At 50.9% G+C, this 22,485-nt stretch overlaps 1 protein-coding gene across 7 annotated transcripts in view; it reads right to left on the minus strand.

Annotated features, from left to right (window-relative positions):
- GRIK4 (glutamate ionotropic receptor kainate type subunit 4) overlaps positions 1-22,485 on the minus strand; it is a 422,971-nt gene that overhangs the window by 43,612 nt on the left and 356,874 nt on the right. For all 7 annotated transcript variants that reach the window (XM_038535885.1, XM_038535878.1, XM_038535883.1 and 4 more), the window contains one exon: positions 287-400. In XM_038535885.1, coding sequence (XP_038391813.1) covers positions 287-400 — 114 coding nt within the window. The remainder of the gene's footprint in view (positions 1-286; positions 401-22,485) is intronic.

Here is a 22,485-nt window from a genome sequence, read left to right on the forward strand (position 1 = left end):
CCAAGAGGGCCACTCACCACCACACTACGCACCAGGGGTTGAGCTCTTGACCATCCCTATTCAGTGAGGCAGAAGCAATTTTTACTGGAAAGCCCAGAAGTGTGACTTTTCCATTCTTCTTGTTTGCAAGTCCGTGCAGCTGATGGGGGAAAAAATAGCCTGGCTCATTTGCATTTAAGTCTTGAAATCTAAATATTTCCGTGAGTCATTCATTATTACCATATAACTCAGTGTTTGCATGTAAATAACTTTAATGACATAAATGCTTATAAAATAAGTCTCTTACCATATGAACTCGGTAAAGAATGCTAATTCCCAGAGTCATGAATGGCTTGGAGAAATCAATCACCTTCTCCCGCTCAGCAGTAATGGTGAGGCCTGCCACGGCCAGGTCTGCTTTCTGAAAGGGATAGAGAGAGCCCATCAGTGGGGTGGCCAGGTGAGATGCAGGTAGAGGGACTTGTGGCCAGACGTTGTCACTACTGAGGAGATGTCACTCTGGTCCGGCTTCTCTGCGTGGGGAGTGACTCTAGGTCATCACGATCCATCTCAGGTCCAAACAATCACTCATGAAGCTGTAACTCAGGCACATGTAAGGTCAGACCCCTCTAAATACATCAATAAGCACAAAAAGCAGAGGGGATCACTAGGGAGTCTTCAGAGACAGACTCAAAACCCCAAGAGTGGGGGTGTGTGTGCATGGACTGGCACATAGGTTGCTGGATTCTCAGCATTAAGTAGTTTCTAAATTCAACTTCTTAATTTGCTCAGTCAACGGAACTTGACAGCGTTGTGAGGTTGTAGAAGAGCCGTTGTGGGGGGAGTTACGGGGAAAGGAAAAGAAGATGCAACCATGGAACTGAGACACAATCTAACACAACCAAGAAATTGAACAGGTGGCCCCAATGTCACAGAGCCTATCCTTGTCTGAGCTGGGACTGGATCTCGCGCTTCCTGGACCACTGGCCGCTTATGTTGCTGCCAAGGTTAAAATTCAGGTGCCAAAGAACTACAAGAAGGGTCTCTGGCCCTCCATGCAAATGTCACCAGAAATTGTTCTGAAGACCTTTCCGTCCTTTCTCTAGGCCTCTACATTGCACCTCAGGTGTCCACATCTGCTGAGAGTCTGAATTAAAGCCTTCTAGGAAGAAGATGCTGTAGGCTTCCTCAGTACTTCTCTTTGCTTGACAGCTCTTCCTTGTATCTAATTTAAACCCATCCTGTGGGGGCACTGGGTGGCTCAGTGGTTGAGCATCTGCCTTTGACTCAGGCTGTGATCCCAGGGTCCTGGGCTCCCTGCTCAGCGGGGAGTCTGCTTCTCCCTCTGCCTCTGCCTGCAGCTCTCCCCGCTTGTGCTCTCTCTCCCTCACACACATGCTTTCTCTCTCAAATAAATAATATCTTAAAAAAAAAAAACCCATCCTATGTCAAAGCAAACTCACTTCTATCGGTCTGTTCTCCTGTACATGGCACAAAGGGGAAAATCCCAGAACTGGCGTGTAGTTCCGCTCTCACCAACTCATTAACCTAAGATGTCCTTGACTTTGTCCTTAAACCAAGGATGTGAGGTGAACACAGTGCTAGGCCCCCTGCCCAGCAATTCTCTAACAGGGATTCTCAATATCTAGTCTCTGACCTCTTGCATCAGAATCACCTGGGAAGCTGATTAAAATGTGAATTCTCGAGTCACATCCTAGGCCCCCTGGATCAGACTCTGCTGGCAGGACACGGGCATCTGTATTGGTAATAAGCCGCCCCGGTGATTCTGACTCCTGCTAATAGTGAAGAGCCATGTTTTATAACCTAGGTGTGCATCCCAGACTGGCCTCCACTCATTCCCATTTCAGCTTAACTCCTTCTTTTAATTCTGGTGAGTCAGCTGGTGGAAGAGAGGAAGAAAGAAATGAGGAAAAGTGACGTGTCCGACAATCTGCAAACAGCCCTAGCAGCTCTGAATGGGCGCACGCACATACACACACGTACACGATTCTTTATCAATCGCTGCAAAGAAAATAAAGATAGACACGCTGACCCTCATTTTGCACACAAGGGAATTTGCGATCTGTGTACAGGATGGATACATCTACTGGCAAAGGTCAGTCTCTTCTGTATTTCAACCCTGAGCCTCTACTCCAGATCCATGCTCCGTCCTCCAGAGCAGCCACGTGACCCGGGATAGGTTAACGAACTCAGGGCCTCATAAAGTGAGACCAGGTTTAAATAAAAGAAGCTCGGGTGCAGATGTAAGAGATTTTTAATAAAAAATGAAAAATGTGAATGCCTCATTGTGCTCTTTCTATATTTCTCCAAGAGAGCGCTGATTACTGCTATCAAGTGAATCAACCCTTGAGATTAAAAAATGAAGTTTGATTAGAAGATTGTTAATGCTCTCATCCGGGGGGCTCTTTGGAGGGCTGCTTGGGCCTTTCAGAACCTCAGCCCCTCGGCGACAGTGGCACTGACTTGAGTTCCGCTCGCTCGAGAGCACAGGTGTAAAGCAACAGAAATCAATCAAGCACAAAGGCCCAGCAGATGCAGTGCCGGTCCCATGTGTGTGGATTTCCAGCCCATCGGCAGCCGAGCCCTGTGCAAAGCTTGGGGGGGGGGGGGGGGAGGCGAGAGTCAACTGGGTTGGACTGAAGGAATTGAAGAAAAGAGGAGAAAAACCAAAACTGATAAAATGGGCAAAGGTAAACACAGCTTCCAGTCCTTTCTCTGGTTATTGAAAAACATGTATCCCCCCCAAATTAACCACCTTCAACAACTCTACCCCCAAGCTTCTTTTCCTCACCAACAGCTTTCCTCCATAAAGGGCAGACTTTGGATTGAAATTTGGTAATCACAGGTTTATCAAAGTTGGCCAAGAGTGATATTCTGGTAAAACCTTCCATATGGAGAGAATGCTAGAAATGGACAGCGCCCTGGGGGACCCTTTCTGGGTGCGTGCAGAATGATCACACATCCAGGAGAGTGTGTTCCCCAGGTCCAGACAGAGCATCTCTGTCTACTCACAGAGAGACGCTTCCCAAACTGGGCCAAGCAGAACCAACCACTGCCTCATGTGAACACTGCTGACTCATTGCCACCAGCTGGTCCCTCTTTCTTTTGACCCCCTCTCAAGAGTAAGTTGGGGGCAGGGGAAGCAGGGAAGGTGGGACGAGAGGGGAAAAAGCAGTGGCAAGCTCAAAGAAACCATGGCGGTTTGGTGGTGGTTGTTTTTTCCTATTTAATCAACTCAGTATAGAATAGTAATTATCTACCTTGGCTTCAGTGCACCCCGAAGTATTAGCGACAACCTCTTGGGATCGGGTTATTCCAAAAGACGTGCATTCATTTTATTTCACCTTAGTTAAAAAGACATTATGCTATAAAGCAGTCTTAGATGAGGAGATAATATGCCGTGAAACCAAACAAACAACCAAAGGGGGCTGGGAGTGTAGGAATGTTAGCAACTGTTGGTGTAGGGGAAGGAGGGAAGTGTGGGCACGCTGCAGGCTCATCCCTGCCTTTCTGCGTCTCTCCGGCAGAAAAGGGCAGGTAGACAGGACATCAGAAAACCTGGCTCCTGTCGCAGCCAGGCCACAAACTCACGGGGACCGTGGGCAAGTGTCTCCATTCTCCCGGCTGAAGGGTCATCCCCCCTGTAGGGTAGAGTGGTGCAACCAAATGCCCTCTACACTCTCCTTTCCAGCTCCCAAACCCCACACTTTTCATTTTGTTTGGCGAGAAGAGGTAGCGCTCACTTCCAAGGGCCCCTTAGTTTGCTCAAGAAGACGATGGTGGTCAGTAAAACTGAATGCCCTGGAACGGTTGAGGAGGGAAAAACTCTCAGACCAGTCAGCAAAGAGCAGCAGCGGACAGGGACATTTTATTTTAGGGAAAGAAATCCAGAGAAGTCAGGAAGGTCCAACGCCATCTGGACAGCAGGTCTGGGAAACCAGAAAAGGTGGGGAGCCCCAGAGCCAGAGGAAGGGAAGGAGGGCTGGTCAAAGAGACCTGGCAGGGAGTTCTGTATGCATCATGGTGTGTTCCTGGTCTTGGGTGTGTGTGCGTGTGTGTGTGCACGCGCATGCACACCTACAGGGGCATATAAATACATTCCCTCCGAGAGAAAGACCTCTCTCCTCCCCATTTTCGATTGAAAGTGTTCTTTGAAGAGCTGCATGCTCTGCCTCGGAGAGATCCCCCTCTTTTATCTCCTGGATGTTTGTGGAATTTACAAGGGGAGGGCAGGCTGGAGCCAGCCTGGAGGTGACTTCCAAAACATACTATCCTTTGCCTCATGGAGTTTAATAGGGGTCATGCAACTGGCACCGTTGCCATCAAAGCCTGGAGGCTCAGCGTGGCTGCCGCTCTTCTCCTGGGAGCTGAGGCCTGGCTGGGAAGAAGGCCGCAAATTCACAGCAGGGCTCCAGTCTGCATCCGCCTGAGTCGCGCCTCCCCGAGAACGAGAACGCCACTACCCCCGATGGCGTCTGATGGCAGCACAGGATCCTGGACAGTCTGAAGGGAACAAAGCCCCCTTCTGTCTTTCTCCTCTTTTGGAGAGCTGCTGCCCCCTTTTGGGCAAAATGCTCTCCCATCCCCTGGGCGGCACCCCAGCACCTCCAGTGGCCTGGCCCAGCCTCCCCTGCCCAGCAGCCCTCCCTTGCACAGAGCCAAGCTAAAGAGAGGATGCGACAGGACAAAGGACCACATGCCCATAGCCCACGGCCTCTCTGGGGCTCACTTTACTGGGCTATAATGGTGCGGGCAATGCATGCCCGTCATTGTCATGTGAGAGTCAAGAGAGATGATGGATGTGGAAGGGCCCTCTAAACCCAACACGCTGCAGAGTTCTGCTAGGCCTGGGAGGGGCTGTGGAGGCAGCTAAATGGGTGGCTGCGGCTCAAGCCTTCGGGGTGGGACAGACCAATCTGGACTTTGAGCACGCACAGACTTTAGGCAAGTCCCTTAAGTTCCCTAAGCCTCAGTTTGCTCATCTATAAAGTGGGGATATAATAGGGCCTACCTCCTAGAATGGCTGAGGCACTGAATGAGATGATGCTTGTACGTGCCGAGCACGGGCCCTGGTTCAAGGTAAGTTCCCAGTACACGTTTGCCGTTAGGATGCTAACCTCAACAGGGGCCTCTGGAGACAGTATCTTGGGATGTCGGAAGGGCAGCCAGGCCTATTCTAACCTCCGTGTAGGTCAGGGGCCCCTGGACCCTTGGCCCCTGGTGGTCCTTCCCAGGTGACCCAGGACATGCACAGAGCTGGGCTAACACGATGCGCCTCCTCGGCGTGACTGCCTGTCTCCGAAGATTCACACAAGGACCCTCTTAGGCTCCATCCTGTCCCATCGCTTAGAAAACTCAAGGAAAAAACTGACACCCAGCTTGAGACCAAACCCAGTCATTTCCCACAGTCTCTTCCTCGTTACGTGATTCTCCCTTGGGGACAGCAGATTAAATGACCTCCCCAGCTTCCTTTGAATGCTCGGATCCACCGTGCTGTGATCAGCTTCCAGATTTTTTCTCTCTGGCTTTTTTTTTACAGCCCCCCCACCCCCCCCACCCCCGCCGACCCCTATGTCCCCAGCCCCCTGCCCCCTGGGGAGGGCAGCTGCTCCTCCAAGCCAGCAGCTTCCCTGCCCCTTTGCAAGTCCCACCTGCACACACTTTATTTCACCTGCCACTCAGGCCCCATAGTGCCTTGCACTCGTTGCTGTCATTTATTTAACTCTGTAATTGTGTTACTTAACTCTGGAAAGCGTTGGGAGGCTATAGTTGGAATGAGAAAATGCTACACAGACTCAGGCTGTACTGAGCTTTCCTGGAAACCTTCATTCCCAGGTAATTGTCTCTGGAGATCCCCCGTATAGTGAGAAGGCTTGCGGAATTCCAAGCAAGGCCAGCCTAAGGCTGCGAGAACGGGAGCTGGAATAAACGCACAGACACCTGGGTGGGAAGGAGCTCCGAGTCCACCAAGCCTGGCTCGCCACGGAGGGTAACGCACATTAGGCTCTGGCTGAGGATGACGTGGGACCACTGAGCTCACAGAGCCCCTGGTAAGTGCTGTGTCCTGGGGTACCCCACCTTGAGCGTGGGCTCTCGGGGTGGGCAGGGACAGTGCGCAGAACTCAGCACCCCTCATTACTGACTCTCCACCCTGCCCCAGGCAGCGGACAAGGTGCTGACACACAGGCATGGCCTCCGATGGCAGAGGGCTTATGCTCCGGTGGAGGGGGTGGACAATCACCGACTGTCAGAGAAAATGTTTGTAAAATTATGGCTGAAATAGGTTTCATAAAGGGGTCATATAAGGCACATGAGAAGGTAGAGGAGGGCGTTGACAGAGTCTGGGAGGCCCGTGGTGGCTTTCCCAAGGTGACATGCAGTTGTCTGAACAGGAGTTACCTGTGAGAAGGTCTGCGGTGAGCACTCCCAGGGGAAGGGACAGCATGTGCCAAGGCCCTGAGGCAGAAGGAAGGTTGGAGCATTCCAGGGGCTGGAAGAGAGCCAGAGTGGCTGGAGGACATGGGGCTGCAGAGCATGCTGTAAGATGAGGCTGGAGAGGCAGGCGGGAGAGGCAACACGATGAAGAGCAATCGGATGGCCCTGAATATTTTAAGCAGTGGATGGCCTACAAGATTTGTAACACTAACCTGGCTAACACCTATGGCCCTTCCTGTGCATCAGGGCCTGGACTAAGCACTTGATCCGTGTTATCTCAGTGCTCACAAGGTGCCTAATGAGGAAAGTTACTATTATTACCCCCATTTTACAGGTCAGGAAAGTGAGGCTCAGAGAGGTTAAGGAACTGGCCCACGGTTGCACAGTAGGTAAGTGGCAGAACCAGAATTCAAACCTGGGCAGTTTGGCTTCAGAGACTGTGTCCTGAACACTTAACAAATTCAATTGGCTCTAGTGGAAAAAAAAAAAAAAAAAAAGATTAAAGAGAGGCAAGAAAGGGTCACCCTCATTTTTCTAAAAATAATTAACTTTTACACCATGACAACTATACCTGTCCTCCCTCTTGGAGAATTATCCATGATCCTCCCTCCCCTTGTTAGCCCTCGTGCACTCCTGTGACTTCAGCCTCACCTCCCACCGAACTCCGTTGACCCAAGCACACCCGACAGTGCAGTGTCCTCCACCTAGAAGGTCCAACCCGCAGCACCACCTGTCTTCCAGGTCCATTCACAGTTTCCCTCGTCTGCAAAAACTTCTATCACCTTCCCAAGAATGAGCCCTACCTCTGCTGAATCACTAACGTGATAAGACACCGCTTATACCACTCAAGGGGCATATGCCACATATGGCCTTGGATTGGAACCAAGGGCCGGGGCTCATACTCCAACTCTGTACTTAACTAGCCGTATGTAAGCTCTGGACTTACCTTCTCTGTGCCTCAGTTTCTTCTTCTAAAAAGTGGGCACGACAACAGTTCCCACCTTCATGGAGCCTCTCTGGGAATCAAATGAGCAAGCCACGCAAAGCCTAGACCTGGCACAGAAGAACTCCATAAACGCTAGCCCTCCCTGTTAGTACTGCGGTGGACATTCACACGCCCATCCTAGCTCCCCGGTAGAGTATAGACGAGATCTTTAAAATAATGTGCGCAGCATTTCAAAATAGCCATTGGCCATGTTTTACAAGGATACTGAGGCCCAGAGAAGTGAGTAACTTGCTCAAGTACACGGAGCTAGGACATGGGGAAAGCTGGCTTCAGACCCACAGGTAGCCTCAGGTCTTGGCTTTTGATGGCTGCACTTTCACAGGCATTTCCCAAAGTGGGCACACAGTGAGTCCCTGATGGACAACCAGCGCAGCCAACAGTGCGGGATCCCATCAACACGGCCTACCCTCGCGCCCCTTCTCGCTGACAGCAGAGCAAGGCTGATGTCTGACACAGGAAGGATTCCTTCCATGCCTGTACACAGGAAGGATTTTATCAGGAAGTCAGAATGTCAGGACCAGATTCAGGTCACGATGCAGACGTGGTCAGATGCCATCAGCATCCTCCAGCCTAGGGAAGCCTCAGTGCCCGGCATCCCTGCCAAAGGGCTCCTTTTCCCCCTGACGCCCTCCCAGGCCTCATCCCCTGTAACTGCACACAGGTGCCCTGTGCTTACGGGAGGCCGTCAGGGGAGAGGCGTTCATCCTCCCCCGGAAAGCACAGGGATCAGGGGTGGTGAGGACAGGCCCACACCGGGCCCAGGGGCCAGAGAGAAGAGGAAGGACTGGCTCCATGGAGCTGCTTCCAGGCTCTCACCGGCCCCACAGTGCTTTCCTGCGGCGCAGTGGAGCAGATTAACATCTGCAGCTCAGCCCATTTCAAATTAGATTATCTGCTTACTTCCTGTCTTTTGATCGATTTACCTGCTGGGTGCCTTTCTCCCGCCCACCTCCACCCCTGCCTAGTGAGATGCCCAGGGAACTCGCCATGACTCACTGAGGTCACCAGGCGCAGCGGCAGCAGGATCTGAAGGAGACAGGGAGGCTCACTCCCACTCCTGGCTGGAGCCTCAGCAAAAGTCGTCATTTAGGCCTTCCTAATAATAAGCCCGAGAAGTGCGCACATCTGCTCTCCTGCCGCAGCTGTCTTCCTGCTTCTCTGGCTCTGGGGCCAAGGATAAACTCACTCTCGGGGCTCACGTGGCCCCTGCAGACGGTCTGGTGTCCTCATCCACTGGGGACACGGAATGCTGGCCCCACCACCCCTCTCTTCTTTCAGGCCAGGATATGGGAACAAGGATAAGGGAATAGAGAATAGCTCCCAGTTAGTTACCTATCTCACACTCGTGTGCACGCACGCACACACCAACCCAGCCAGGATCCAGGCCCCAAAGAAGGCCTACTCCCTGTTCAGAGGGAGGCCCTGATCCCCGCTTTCACAAAGCAATATAAACCCAAATTTGTGGGATTTATCAGTGCTCACTGGGCTGAGTCCACCCTCAGTAATGCTCGGGGAGCAGAGGTCCAGAGGAGCATTAGCATTCCTGGGGAAGTGGCAATGTCGTTCATTGGTCCAAGGGCTCCTCGGTGCTATTTCTCGAAGTGACAGTCTACTCAGGGCTGGATGAATTTCTTTAGAGTTAAATGAAAATCCCCATGAAATATTTAGTTGGCTCGGCTCAGGGCTGCATTATAGGCCTGTGTGGGCAGATTTCAGGACAGAACCAGGTTTAAAGGAAGACAGGGTTGGCAGTTCATCCACAGGTGAAGTGGCGGGGCACGGGGGTCCCAGCAAATGTGGCTTACCTTTGACCTCTTGTCACAGTCTCCCATTCACAGGCCATGGACCCTCTTGCCCTTCGGGGTCAGATAGATGTGTGTTTAAATCCCAGGCCTGCCATTCACCAGCTGAGCCAATTACCTCAAGTCTGGGCTTCCGTCTCCTCCTCACTAACATGGGCAAAATAATGCATTTTATGGTTGCTGGGAGGATTAAAAATAATAGCTTATGTAAATGGAGCTCAGGTGTGGTCCTGCCTCTTCCGACTATAGCCAGAGGAGGCTTTTGAGAAACTAAAGCAGCTTATGCTGTTCTATTCTGTATTGAGTTCTTAATCTTTTTTTTATGCCCTTTTCGTACTCCGGTGAGGTCCATTCACCCCTTCTTCAGAAATGTTTAAAGATGTCTATTCCACGTGCTGTACTGCATAACCATATTACGCAGAAATACGGTTGTCAAAATATTTTTACATTTCTGTGAGACATAACAAGAGCTAGAGGTGGGCTAAGGGCAACAGTACGTTGACACCACCAGTGATGATATCACAGGGATGGTTAAAATACCACCACGATTTGTTACCCACGTGCACAACGGAAGGAAATAACACATTTCAGTTTAAATTTAGGAAAAGATAGGTGCAAATTTGTCCCTTCTAAGTTTATGGACTCTCTTAAAGCTATCCTCAGACCCTTGGGTGTGCATGGACCCCAGGAAAGAACCCATGGAGACTTCCCAGGTTACGAGCAGTGCAGGCTGCCCCTAGAACAACGCAGCGGTAAGGATACTGACCCCCCTGCACAGCCGAAAACCTAGGTATAACATTTGACTCCCCCAAAACGTTACTAATAGCCTATTGTTGACCGGAAGCCTTACGGATAACATCAATAGTCGATTAACACCTATTTTGCATGTTATGTGTATTCTCTACTGTATTCTCACAATAGAGTCAGCTGGAGAAAAATTGTTAAAATCCTAAGGAAGAGAAAGTACATTGTTGTGTATTACAATACTGTACTGTATTTATAGGAAAAAATATCTGTGTATGAGTGGACCCACGCAGTTCAAACCCATATCATTTAAGGGCCAACTGTAATTTCTGACCACGGCCCACAGGCATCGTGCCCTGCTGCCCACCCGCCACGCACCAGCCGTGCCGGCCTGCATCCTGCTCCTCCAGCACCGCAGGTTCATCTGCATCTTCACACCTGCCCCATCCACTGGCCAAAGAGCTCCGCCCTGGCCTTGGCCTTGGCTATAGGCTGGCTTCTTCCCACAGTTCAGATCTCAGAGCAGCCTTCCCTGTGCGCCCTTCTAAAGGACCTCTCTCCCTGACACTCTCTGTCTTATTATCCTGTTTTATCCTCTTCACAGCAAAAATCATGATGCTGAATTGTCTTCTTTAGGTATTCCCTTAGCTCTTTATTGTCTAGAATGCAAGCTCCAGGGGGCAGGAGCCTGTGCTTCGTTGCATCCACCTGTATCTCCAGAGCCTAGAACAGTGCCTGGTATGTGGCAGGTGCCCGATACACATCTGATGAATGAAGAGGCGAATCAAAGAAAGTAGGAGCTCAGTTCCTACTTATTATTCTCTTGCCTTCACTCTGAGCTGGGGGAACAGTATTGTAGTTGTGTTTCGACTACGAGCACACACTCCAGGGCCGACCTTGCCACTCACCAGCCACATCATCTTAGGCAAGTTACCTAACCTCTCTGTACCTCAGGCTCCCCTTCTGGAAAATGGGGACAGTAATAACACACACTTCATAGGTATGGTGCGAGGACCAAATGAATGAATACATGAGAAGCTCTGGAACAGTGCCCAGAAGATGAGATGCTACAGAAACATCAGCTAATATTTTACTTGTTGGTTTCATGTTAAAGGAGCAACTTTGATTTTATGTAAAACAATATTGTTTCAAAAACATCAGTGCAGGTTTTGAGAGAATGCAAAGAAACCCCGTAATTGGAAAAACTGATGTATATTATACACGTGTCACGGTGTTCATGTGGTTGGGATGTGAAGAGAGAATAGTACTGAGAGCTGGGCCCAGGCGGGTTACACGTGTGCCGTGAAGCCCTGAGATGCCTGAGCTCTCCTTACTCACCCTGCGTCACCACTACTGTCATCCTCACCATCACACCTACGTTCTGAAGACCTGCCAACAATCTCATGTCAAATTAAGAAAATAGAATCCTATTTACATTTTCAGGATGATATGCTCATCTCTAATACAAATACCCCTTTCCCTCCAAATGGACAAATCCCTCCAGTCCACAGGACCATGAAGTCCCAGCAGGCCAGGTGTCAAGAGGCACTGAGTTTGCACTGGCAAGTTTACACACTTGTGCCAGTCTCCCATCCTGCTGGCTGCCAAAGAAGCCAGGTAAGTTCTGGGCACAGTGTGGGGCCCTGCCACCCAGCACGGCTGCCCTGGCCCACGTGAGGATAAACTCGCAGCTCTGACTTTATAAGCAGAGGGCTTGCACTGACCACACCAGTTCTACATCTACTCGGGGCCTCGGAGTTCCAGGCGCACGTTCAGGCAGGCTCAGGCAAGTGGCTTCTGCCGCTGGAGGAATGTGACAATACCACTAGCCCACGGTGCTATCTTTCTTTCATTTCACTTTCTACCTGTCAGCTCGTAATGAAAACCGGTGTCATTCGCAAGCCTGTGATTAGGATGGATTTTGTGGGATGAAACCAACTGCCACCAGTTGTTGGAAGCACTGCTGAACTTCCAGAAGCTCCCCCCGCACCGGCCCTCTCTCTACTCCAAGCTAACAAGTCCCCTCCAGGGCTTCGCCCATCCCTCACAATCCTGCCCGCCAGGAGGGAGGTCCCAGCCCTGCCTCAGACTGGCCCCTGAGCTACCCGATGGCACCAGGAAGGGTGAGCAATGATCTGACCCATCAGATCCAGGACTCAGGGAGCACCCAGCTGCCTTCTCATCTCTTACAGTACACGCACAAGTCAAAACCATTGCAAAGGGCAGCAGGGCACTTTCTCAGGGATTCCTGTAGATTTTTTTTTTGAGGAGGAGAGTGAAAAAAAGTCGTCTAGAACCTCTGGTCACTCTTCTTGGGTGACAGAGTGCATTTGGTCCACTTCAGAGAGGTGTCCCACCTTGTTGCCATGGCTCATGTGACATCCCCAGTTTCACAAACTACATTTAGCCAGGTCAGCAGTAGCCAATTCAGAGAATTGGGGAATGAAGCTCAGCAGAGTTCTCTGGATTACTTTGGAAATAATGGCTATCTTTGGGCTGGAAGGGGGGATGTAGAGAAAAGAGGCATGTTGGCGGAACAGGGACAAGGGGCCTCCGGGGTGCTAGTAATGGTGTTACTTCTTGACCTGGGTAGTGATCACACAACTATGAGCCCTTTGAGACAGTTCATCAGGGTGACCGTTAAGATTTGTGTAATTTTCTATATTTATATTTAATTAGGATGCTTTTTTTTTTTTTTAAGTTAAGTGATTTGCCCCAAGTAGAAGAGAGAATGGCTACCCTCAAGCCTGACACAGAGCACCTTGATGACACTTTGGGAGAGAAAAGCCCAGAAGATACACGCAGCAGGGGCTACAGAGGTTGCATCAACTGTGCCACAGTCTGGGGACTTGATATACCCAAGAAACATAAGCTAGTCTAGCAGGCAAGTTTACTGTGTATCTCTGTGCAAGCATTTGGGTGACTTCTAAAAGGGCTGAAAGGAACAGCTGGATGTTTTAATTAGTTTTGCATTTGCATCTGGATGTAGAAAAGTCTAGATCCCTCGTCTGGTCCAAACAGCTGAACAGGCTATGAAACTTCCAGAGGGGCTAGCCCTTTGTCCACTGAACCGCAGGCAAAGCTCCAGGGAAGAAACCTGGCCTCCCTTGCTGGGAGCTGCAATCACTTTCCAGCACCAGGGAGCCCCCACTCCAGGTGGATCTTGAAACCCAGGGGAGAGGGAGGACCAATCTGTCACGGATTCAACTGCGATGCTGTTGTAGTGTGTTGTGACGGACAGCTGTCCGAGGACCCTGGGTTAAGTCTGCCCCTTGACAGCTATGTGGCATTGGGCAGCTCACTTAGCCTCTCTGAGCCAAGTATGAAGGGTAACAGCTCCTATTCCATAGAGTTGTGAGGGTTAAATGAGCTATTGTATGGGGCCTGAGCCAGAATAAATGCTCATTGCTCACTAAATGCTCACTGCCGTTGTTACGCAGTTGCGGATTCTGGTGTCCTGCCTCCATCCTCGGTCTATTCCCTTTGAAGGCCCCAGGACCTGGCCTCTGCTCTGGGGCTGCACCCCCCTGCCTGGTGGGGGTTTCTGAAGGCTGAACCCCTCTACCTGATTTGCTCCAACTGACTCCTCTTCACTTTGGGCCAGACTCGCACCAACTGACACATCGGACCCCACCTACTCTGTTTAGAGCTCTTGCCTGCGCCCCACTGTTCACCCCACTCCGGCTGCCAGCTAGGGCCCCAGTCCTCTGTTCAACCATCATCCAGGACATGGCAGGTCTGCTCCAGATGTCTCCTGGATTTGGAGAAGGGATCCATTTGGCAAGAGTTGACAGCGTCTTTCTGAGCAGCCCAAATTCGCTGAATGGACCACATGCTGCCATTTTAAAAGATGGAGGCCTTTGTTCCGCTGCCTACATTGCAAATGTCGACACAGCTGGAGCAGGAGTTTGTCACCGAGCAGGGGAGCATATCTGAGGGCTGCAAAAGATAAGGAATAACTCCACAGGTCCTGGAAAGGGTGGAGCAGAACAGTCGCCCTCGGCTGCTTCCATAGCTGCCAATGCTGCCACTGGCACGATCAAGACAGGCCTGGTTCTCATGCTGACAAATGGCGGGATGTCAGTTGCTCCTGACAGGCTAGAGGATGGCAAGAAAAATAGTCTGTGAACAAGCCCCTCAAAGCACAGAACGATCCTGGCCAGGAACTGTGAGACGGGGAGCCCAAGCCATGGCAACAAGCAAGTTGAATACCACAAGACCTTCTGGTGCAAATTCATTTCTGTGAGTGAGGCATGGCTGGAGGACAAGAGGGAGCTGTCACATTTGGATTCTTTGAAGCAGGCCGATTTATTCACAGGAAGACAAGAGATGAGCAGGGCCTGCCTGCTGGGGCAGGGCAGGGAGCCACAGCAGCAGGATTTGATGACGGAGGCACTGCTAGGTAAGCAAAGCCTGGCGTGTGCTCGGGGTAGCTCTGCACGGTAATTAAAAGAACGCCCTGGGGGCCCATCTGAGCTTGGAGCCTGATCGTGTCTCTTCACAGCCACGAGACCTTGGATGAGTAAGCCTCAGAGGCTGTTTGCCAATCCACAAAATGGGGGTAATAAAACTTTACCCTGTAAGGGTCTTTAAAGATTAAATGAGATAGTACTTGTAAAGCAATCATTAGTATGCATGTAACTGGTCCAAAGGAAGTGCTCAACCAACAGGCCCGTTATTATCTTTAGAGCAATTTCTGGCCGAGGGACAGGCAGGAGGTCAGCACAGGGAGCCACGAGGGCTTGAGCACAGCACCTGAGTCTCAGGTGAGGTGACTCAGAAGTCCAGGCAGCTGAACCTGGAGCCCGTTCCATGGTGTTCAGGCTGCTGTCACCCCTCAACACACAGAGTCAGGAAACAAAGCCGGCAAGGACAATGGGACAAGGTTTACTCCGAAGGCAGTGGGAAGACAAATGTGTGTGCAGTGGTGGCCGAGCAGATACACAGTCAGGCCAACTGAAGCTTAAAGAGTGGACAGAGGTAGAGCTGTGACTCGAGGTACAAGTTAGAAGACCCAGGGTCAATTTTAGAGCCAGACAACTAACTCTGGGCATCCCCACCCCATGCGGAGAGGATAGAGGGGTGAGGCTGCTTAAGTTCTTCCTTCTCAAGACAATATTGGTGTGGCAAGTGGGGTGGGGTTGGGTGTGCATTGGGGTGAGCTGGAGGCCCAGCTGCGGGGAGCTGGGGGAGGCAGGGCCCGGGAAGGGGAGGCAGAGATTTATAGGAAGCCTGTGCAGCCCCATGGCTGCTGTGAAAGGGCAGCCCCAGAGGAGGCATCAACCCCTACAGCCCTGACCTGCTGAATGCACCAGGCCACTGGTGTGCTTTCCCTGTTACTCATCAAAGGGGTCATCTGAAAACCTAGAGCTGGCTCTTGGCACTGGGCTGTTCTGTCCAGGTTCTAACTTCCTTGGGGTAAAGGGCTATAATGGTTAGTTCTTTTGCCTTCACAGCATCCTATCCATCTGTCTGCCCATCTATCTGTCCATCCAGCCACCCACTATCCATCCATCTACCCATCCACCCACCTACTCATCCATCTACCCATCCATCCATCCATCCATCCATCCATCCATCCATCCATCCAACTATTCATCCATCCCATAATACTGAGTGCTCTTGTATGCTGGGTCTGTTCTGGATGCTACTGGTACACAGATGAATAGGACAGATGTAGCTCCTGAACTCAGAGAACTTACATTCCAGTGAAGGGAGACATTCAAGAACCAAATAGTGTGCTAAGAAGCAAGATGACTTGAGATGATGATAATTTCTTTGAAGGTAATACAGCAAAGCAATGAGGTAGAGGGTAAGCAGGAGGAAGGATGGTCCCTCAGGGTGGCAGAGAAAGAATGTTTCTCAGAGGAGGTGACACCTGGCTTAGACCTAGATAATGAGAGGGAAACAGCATATTAGAAGTGAGGGGAAAGACAGACTTGCAATAGGACAGAGAGCAAGTGTACAGGCCATATGCTGGAATGAAGCTGCAACCAAGGAATCAACACCAGGCCAGTAGGGATGCAGCACAGAGAGGGAGAGCCAAGTGACGCAGGAGGCAGGGCCTTGTGGCTCCTGAGCAGTGCTTCAGACCCAGGGATGTTGGTGAAATTGTGGCTGATGCAAGGCAGAGCACGGGGGAAATGGAAATGCTCACTGACCAGGTGGGCAAACAGTAGCCCACGTAGATCCAGACACTAAGTTAAGGTTCGAGGACAGACCCTGACTTGCAACTCAAGCCCAAGAGGACACGTGGACTTACCAGCACCTTGTCACCTAACAGAGGTGCCTCCTCCCCCAAGAGATGGCCTGGAGAGCCCGCCCTCTAGAGGGAATTTCTGCTGTTTGTGCCCCCTTTAAGCAGGGAAGGCAAGGAAAGAGGGGTCTCGGCACAGCACAGCAGGCCACCACCACTGCGGACAACCTCTGGAAGGCCCAGGGCGAGCACATCTCAAGGGGACAGGTGGACATGCTTGCATGTGTGTGCATGTGTTGGAGGGGCAGGGATGGGTGGTGGGGGGGCTGAGCACCTGTGCGTTAGGCCCAGAGATGATGTGCAAGCATGGCCCCCCGTGGAGTGACAGGTAACAGACACCAGGGACAGGAGATGGCTCACACTCCCTGGGAGTTACCACAAGCCAGGCCTGCTGCAGAGACTGTCGTCCATTGGTTTGTCACACTAACCCCGGGGGTGGTCGCTATTATTTCCACGTTGAGGCTGAAGACACATGGGTCAGGAGTGTTGGGTGACTTCCCCTCACGGCTCCCCTCTGGCAGAGCAGGGATCTGCATGGGTGGCCCACGGGGCGCAAAAGGGGTGTGAGGACTGGGGTGAACATGGACCGTCCTTCCCTTTCTCCACCGCGGGCATCCTGATGACTCTCTGAGGGGAGCAGGCCCAGCTCTGCCCTCCCTCTGGCCTTCTGCCCACCACGTCCTGTCCTTCTCGCCCTCGGAGTCCTGCTGGCACCTCGGACTCATGTCATGTTCTCCGCGTACATCTCTGCCACATAAAGCTACTCTTTTTCCATGTACTATTTCTCAGTTCGTGACTTTACCAGCCACCTGTCATCCAAACAGAGAGCGGGAGTCAGCCTGGAGTCTGCCCTCGGCCTCTCTTCTCTGCTTTCCCCATTCAATAACCAAGTCCCATCCGTTTTCCTTCTGCAATGCCTGCTTAATCCATTACCGCAACTCGCTCTCCGCGCTGCCACCATCATTCACGTCTTCATTTGAATTATTCAGTAGTCTCTGCACTGGTCTCTCCACTTCCAGTGCCTTCATCCATCTACTGAGCCGCATGGACACCAATGGTTCTCAAAGTGGAGATTCACGGGCACCGGCCAGGGCTTTTGAGTTTGAATGTGCATCACAATCACTCAAAAAGCTCGTAAAGAAGCAACTTGCTGGGTCCCACCCTAGAGTTCCTGACTCAGCAGGTCGGGATGGGGCCCCCGAATTCAGATTTCAAACAAGTCCTGGGTGATGCTGCTGCCGTTGGTTCAAGGACCACAGCTTGAGAACCACCGCTCTAGAACCTGTTTCTATACCAAGGATCTAACTGTGTCGCTCCTCTGCTTACAAAACTCCAGCAGCTCCCCACTGTCTTTGAAACAGAGCCCCTGTGCCTCGCAGCGATCACCTCGCAGTGCTCCTCACAACCTGGCCTAGCCATGCCTTCCCAGCATCACCAGCACCACGCTACCGAACTCCCTTCAGCCCATGAGGAGCCTACGGCGCACGACTCATGTTCTTGAAGCTGTCAACTATTTCAGACTGTGTGTCTGCCCACGTAGTTCCCTGCTTGCAACTCTTCCCCCCCTGGTGCTTGCCTGTCAAATTCCTACTTGTCCATCAAGGCCCAACCTGACGGTACCTCCCTTTCAGGCATCGTAGTGTGTTAGAGCGACTGTGGACTTTGATGTGAGGCAGCCTTGGCTTTGAATTCCAGATCAGTCCCTTGTTAGCTGCGTGACCTTGAATTAGCCTCTCTGCTAAGCTGGGGCTAACCTCAGCATCTTCATTATAAAATATGAATAATGATAGTTATCTTTTAAGATTGTTGTTGGAGAGGACCTGATTATGACAAACGCCTGGCAGATAGCAGACGGTCAGTAAACAATAGCTATTATTATCATTAGCTCTGTTCCAAAGTCCTGCCTGGCTTCCTAGAGGCGAACTGTTTCCCTGTTCCTCCCCAAAAGTTGTGTAAGATTCAATTTTGCATATATCGCATGTATGGTCTCATTATGTTTATACACCGGGCCTCATTCCCAGTATAGTTGCAGCCAGGGTATGACTTATAAAAATTGATCCTCCCAGTAGACTTACTGGACACATAGTTTGGCCAACTGAAGGCCTCTCTCTAGGAAGAGAATCTACAGGTGGACACAGGTCCACACCACGGTACGTGCTAGTAGAGCAGTGAGAGGGCTCGCCGCCTTCAGGTCCCATTCATTCCTCGTGCAATACGCAACCTGTACAACTGTGTTTGGAGGTCCTATGTATATCGCACGTGAGTTCAGTGAAAGTAAGAACTGTGTCTTACCAACCTGAAGCCGCAACTGGTGTTGAATCCATGTATCCAGGGGTAGGTAATATTGGCTGAGGATGGGATACATCAGCAGGGTTAGTAGAGCCCTGGCCTCAGGTTCAGAGATAGGCTCCTTACAAAGGGAACCCAAGGACCAGGGTTTGCAACATGAGAGACTCGGGCTTGAGGAATAATCAGGAGCTGAATTACTAAAATTGGATGGTGAACAAGAACGTGCTTTGGGGACCAAGATAGAGGTTAAGTGCCCAGGTGCTGAACTGGAGTTCCTGAAAGGCCTCTTAGAGCCCAGAGCGTGGATGAGCCTGCAGATAATATCTCACCCCTGCCCTGCCATGGGGGGTGGGCAATCAGGACCAGAGTACCCTTAGGGGATATTAAGATACCACTTTCTATAGCTTCCTTCCCAACCCCTGCCCCAAATCAGTTCCCTACTGCCCAGTCTCTTCTGTTGAACGGCAAGCTAATCTCTCAGAAGGCTTTTAGAGATGCCTTAATTAATACATTTCCATTTCTTTTGCAGACCCCTCACTCCCCTTAACAGCTGGCACTCAGTGGGGAAGGTGGAAATAATTCCCAAGAAGTGAGCCTTCTGACAATTTCCCAGGCTGCCTCTCGACGCCCATGGGGTTTGGAGGAGTTCCCAGGCTGAAGCTGCTGAGGTAGCCCTGAACACAGCCGAACTCCAAACCCCCTGAGATTCCCCTATCAATTCCTGTCGTGGAAAAGAATGACCACAGGGATCTAAGGACGGGAGACAGAGCTCCGAAGTCTTTTCCTGAATCTGGGCCGACCTTCTCTGGCTCTCATGCTCTAGAAGACGGCTTTTGGGGACATAAGGCTTTAAGCTGGTGATGTACAATGCCATTACTTGGTCCTGCCCGGCTCAGGGCTCACCTAGCAATGTACTCACACCTCTCATGGTCACACTGGAACAAACAGTTCTTTGAAGTGTCTGTAACCCCCGCCCCCCCCCCCCCAAGCTCCACACCACCTGGTCTGTAACCTTTCAAAGAACCAAATCCAGTTTGCCCTTTTACCCCAAACCCCTAGCACTGTGACCTACACATAGTAGGTGATAAATTACCTTCTGCTGATTCAGACTCTCCAATTGATCACCTAGTTTTCTACACCTTGGGTTGGCTGCTGGGTTGCCATCAACCCGCTGAGGGATGACCTCCCTAAGTTTCCGCAAGGGGTACTTATCGTATGGCGCCTTGTTCCGTAGGATTCGAAGGAACTGTTTATTAAAGTTTTGCTGTGTTCTAGGCACTGTGTTAGGTGCATAAGGATGTCAAGATGAATAAGATATTGTGCTTGCCCTCAAGGAGCTGCCAGTCTTCCTCCACTAAGAACCCATCCTAGCAGTCCCCAATCAGAAGCGATTTCTGCCTCCTATGCTGCCAAGTATGATGTAGTTTATATTTCTAATTTAGCACTTATCCCATATACCTTTGTGTTAAAATAATTTCGGCTTGTTTGCCTGCCCTTCTAGCTGGAGAGCTCCTAAAGGGAAGGGTCCTGGTTTCAAATCCTGGCAATTCCAGGAGTTGGCCTCTCTGGGGCTGTGGGTTCATAGTCTGTAAAAAGAAAGCAGGTATAATAAATAACACCCCCCTCCCCCAAGATAACAGGGTTGAGGATACAAGGGTTGTCCAAGTGCGTCTCTCCAGCTGGCCACTCAGGCCATCTCTCTTACAGCCATTCTCCTGGAGCAGCCTATTTTTATTCCTTCCTCCCCATTATTCCAGCAAGCAGACACAGAGGACAGGAAGACTTGGCCAAAATCGCTCTCCGTTCCAGTCATCTGTTCTCACATGTCCCTTGTGGTGCAGTGAGAGGAGCTCCTATATAGTATCTGGCCCTTGACACCCCTACTCTCTTCCTCTCCTGGGGGCAGAGATGTGACCAAGTGTCTGGAGCAGAGGAGACCGCCCCTCCACCCTGGCCCTGTCCCGAGTCTCCACAAAGCCAAGGGGAGCGAGAAGAAGGAGAAAATCTGGAGGCCTTAGCAGAACCCTCTGCTGAATCTGGGGGCTCAGATCTCGGGCTGTGGCTCTGCAGCCCCAGCCTTGTGGGGTGCTTGCGGGGCACCCCTGAATGGAGAGAGGGGAGCAGTCACGAAGGCAGACAGGAGAGCCCAGCTGCATTGGTGGCCATCGATACAGTCATTTTGGAAGAACGGGAGTGTGGCCTCAGTCTCAAAACCCCTTTATTGGCTTTTTATCAGGTAGGTAAAAGGAGGCGTGTGGCAGAAAAGAAGCTTTGAGAACTGGAAATGAGACAGAGTGGTATAAAGGCAGGGACTGCTGAGAGGGAGGGCGGAGGCGGCTGTGGCCCACCGTGCGGCCCAGGGCTCTGGCCCTTTTCTTCTCAAGGACAATGATCTGTGAATAATGAGCCGGACAAGACGGATTTCCTCCCTTCCCAGGTCTCTGGGAGTCATGTGCCAACACTGCTACTTGACGTGCCTCCCTCATGATGCTCTTCCAGAAAGGGCCTTTCCCAGAGTCAAACAGTCATCCCTCTTCCTCTGAGAACAAGTACCCGAACCCACACTTAATGCCCGACACAAAGGGAAGCTCACTCCACTCACAGATCCTAGAATTTAAGGCTGAAATCCCCACACGTTGCCATCTTTTCCTGGGCATCTTCCCCACCATGGCCTTGACCGGAGCCCCATCCCATCCACCTGGATCACGGGGCAGCTGTCTCACGAGCAGGCCTGCATCTGGTCTTCCCACATCCAACCCATTCCCCCCTCTCCTGCCAGAGGAACCTTTGGGAGTCAAAGCCAATTTTGTCACTCCCTTCTTCAAATAAAACAGCCCACCTTGCTCTTCAAAAGCTCCCCATTAGCCTTCTGGATACAGTTTAAATGTCCAAATACATAAATCCGATCACAACTGACCTCTGCCTACAGCTCTACTCTCCTCTGTTCCTTCCCATGTCTGACTCTGGCCACACAGAACCTATTTACACTGCTCGGTCTGTATCTTGGCGTTCACTGCATCTAGAATATTCTTTTGTACCAAGATGATCCCCTTCCATCCTCACTACGTCTTTTCCTTGGTGAGCCCTTCCCTGCTCATCCCTGCCCATATTTCTACCAGACCTGCCCCTGCCACTCACTGCCTCACTGACCCGAAAACATTCCTCATCTGCCTTGGGACTCAGTTTCCTCATCTGCAACAATATTTGGTTGTTGGAAGGACTAAATGAGTTCATATAATCAAGCACTTAGAACAGTGCCTGGCTTGTAGGAAACACAATAAATGTCAGCCATTATTATTACCATCACTATTAATGCAGCCCCATAATTCCTGCTTTACCTGTCTGCCTCTTAGGGTAGATGCCGGACTCCTTACTGGCAATTGATCACTTCCAAATAGTGCTTGTCAGAGAGGGGACACTTCGATGAATGAATGAATGAGTCAGTCAATCAATGAGTCAACGAATTATCACTGAAGCCTATATCTTTCTGATTTAATTCAGAAACCAAGCCTTAATAGGGAAGAGAGAGTAAAATGCTCCCGGAGCTTGGCTGTTGCATGGGGGAAGAGCTGAACACTCAGTTTGAGCCTCTGGATCAGTATCTGTCTTTTAAAGAATAGGATTCTATGACCTATTTGCAGTTAAAATAGTCTCTGGCTTCATGGTGAAAAGTTATCCCAGGGGACTGGCTGTGGTATTTTTTTAGTTCAGCAAAATGTCTCTGGACAACCTTCCCAGTGGGTCGAGGCCATGGACGGCCCATCCCACCAGGTCTCTGGCAAACTCGCTCCCCAATCCCTTTTCAAAGGCCCAGCAGGGGAAATGGAATGAGGCATTTCAGCTTCATTTACACTTAATTCATCAAAATGTCACTGGTAAGAGCTATTTGATGTCAAAGGCTTATGAGCCTTGATTCTAAGCCTTCCAAAGCCCCTTTCTCTTTGAACCTAAAT

This window comes from Canis lupus, chromosome 5 (genome assembly GCF_011100685.1).
Source record: "Canis lupus familiaris isolate Mischka breed German Shepherd chromosome 5, alternate assembly UU_Cfam_GSD_1.0, whole genome shotgun sequence".
NCBI classification, from domain to species: domain Eukaryota; kingdom Metazoa; phylum Chordata; class Mammalia; order Carnivora; family Canidae; genus Canis; species Canis lupus.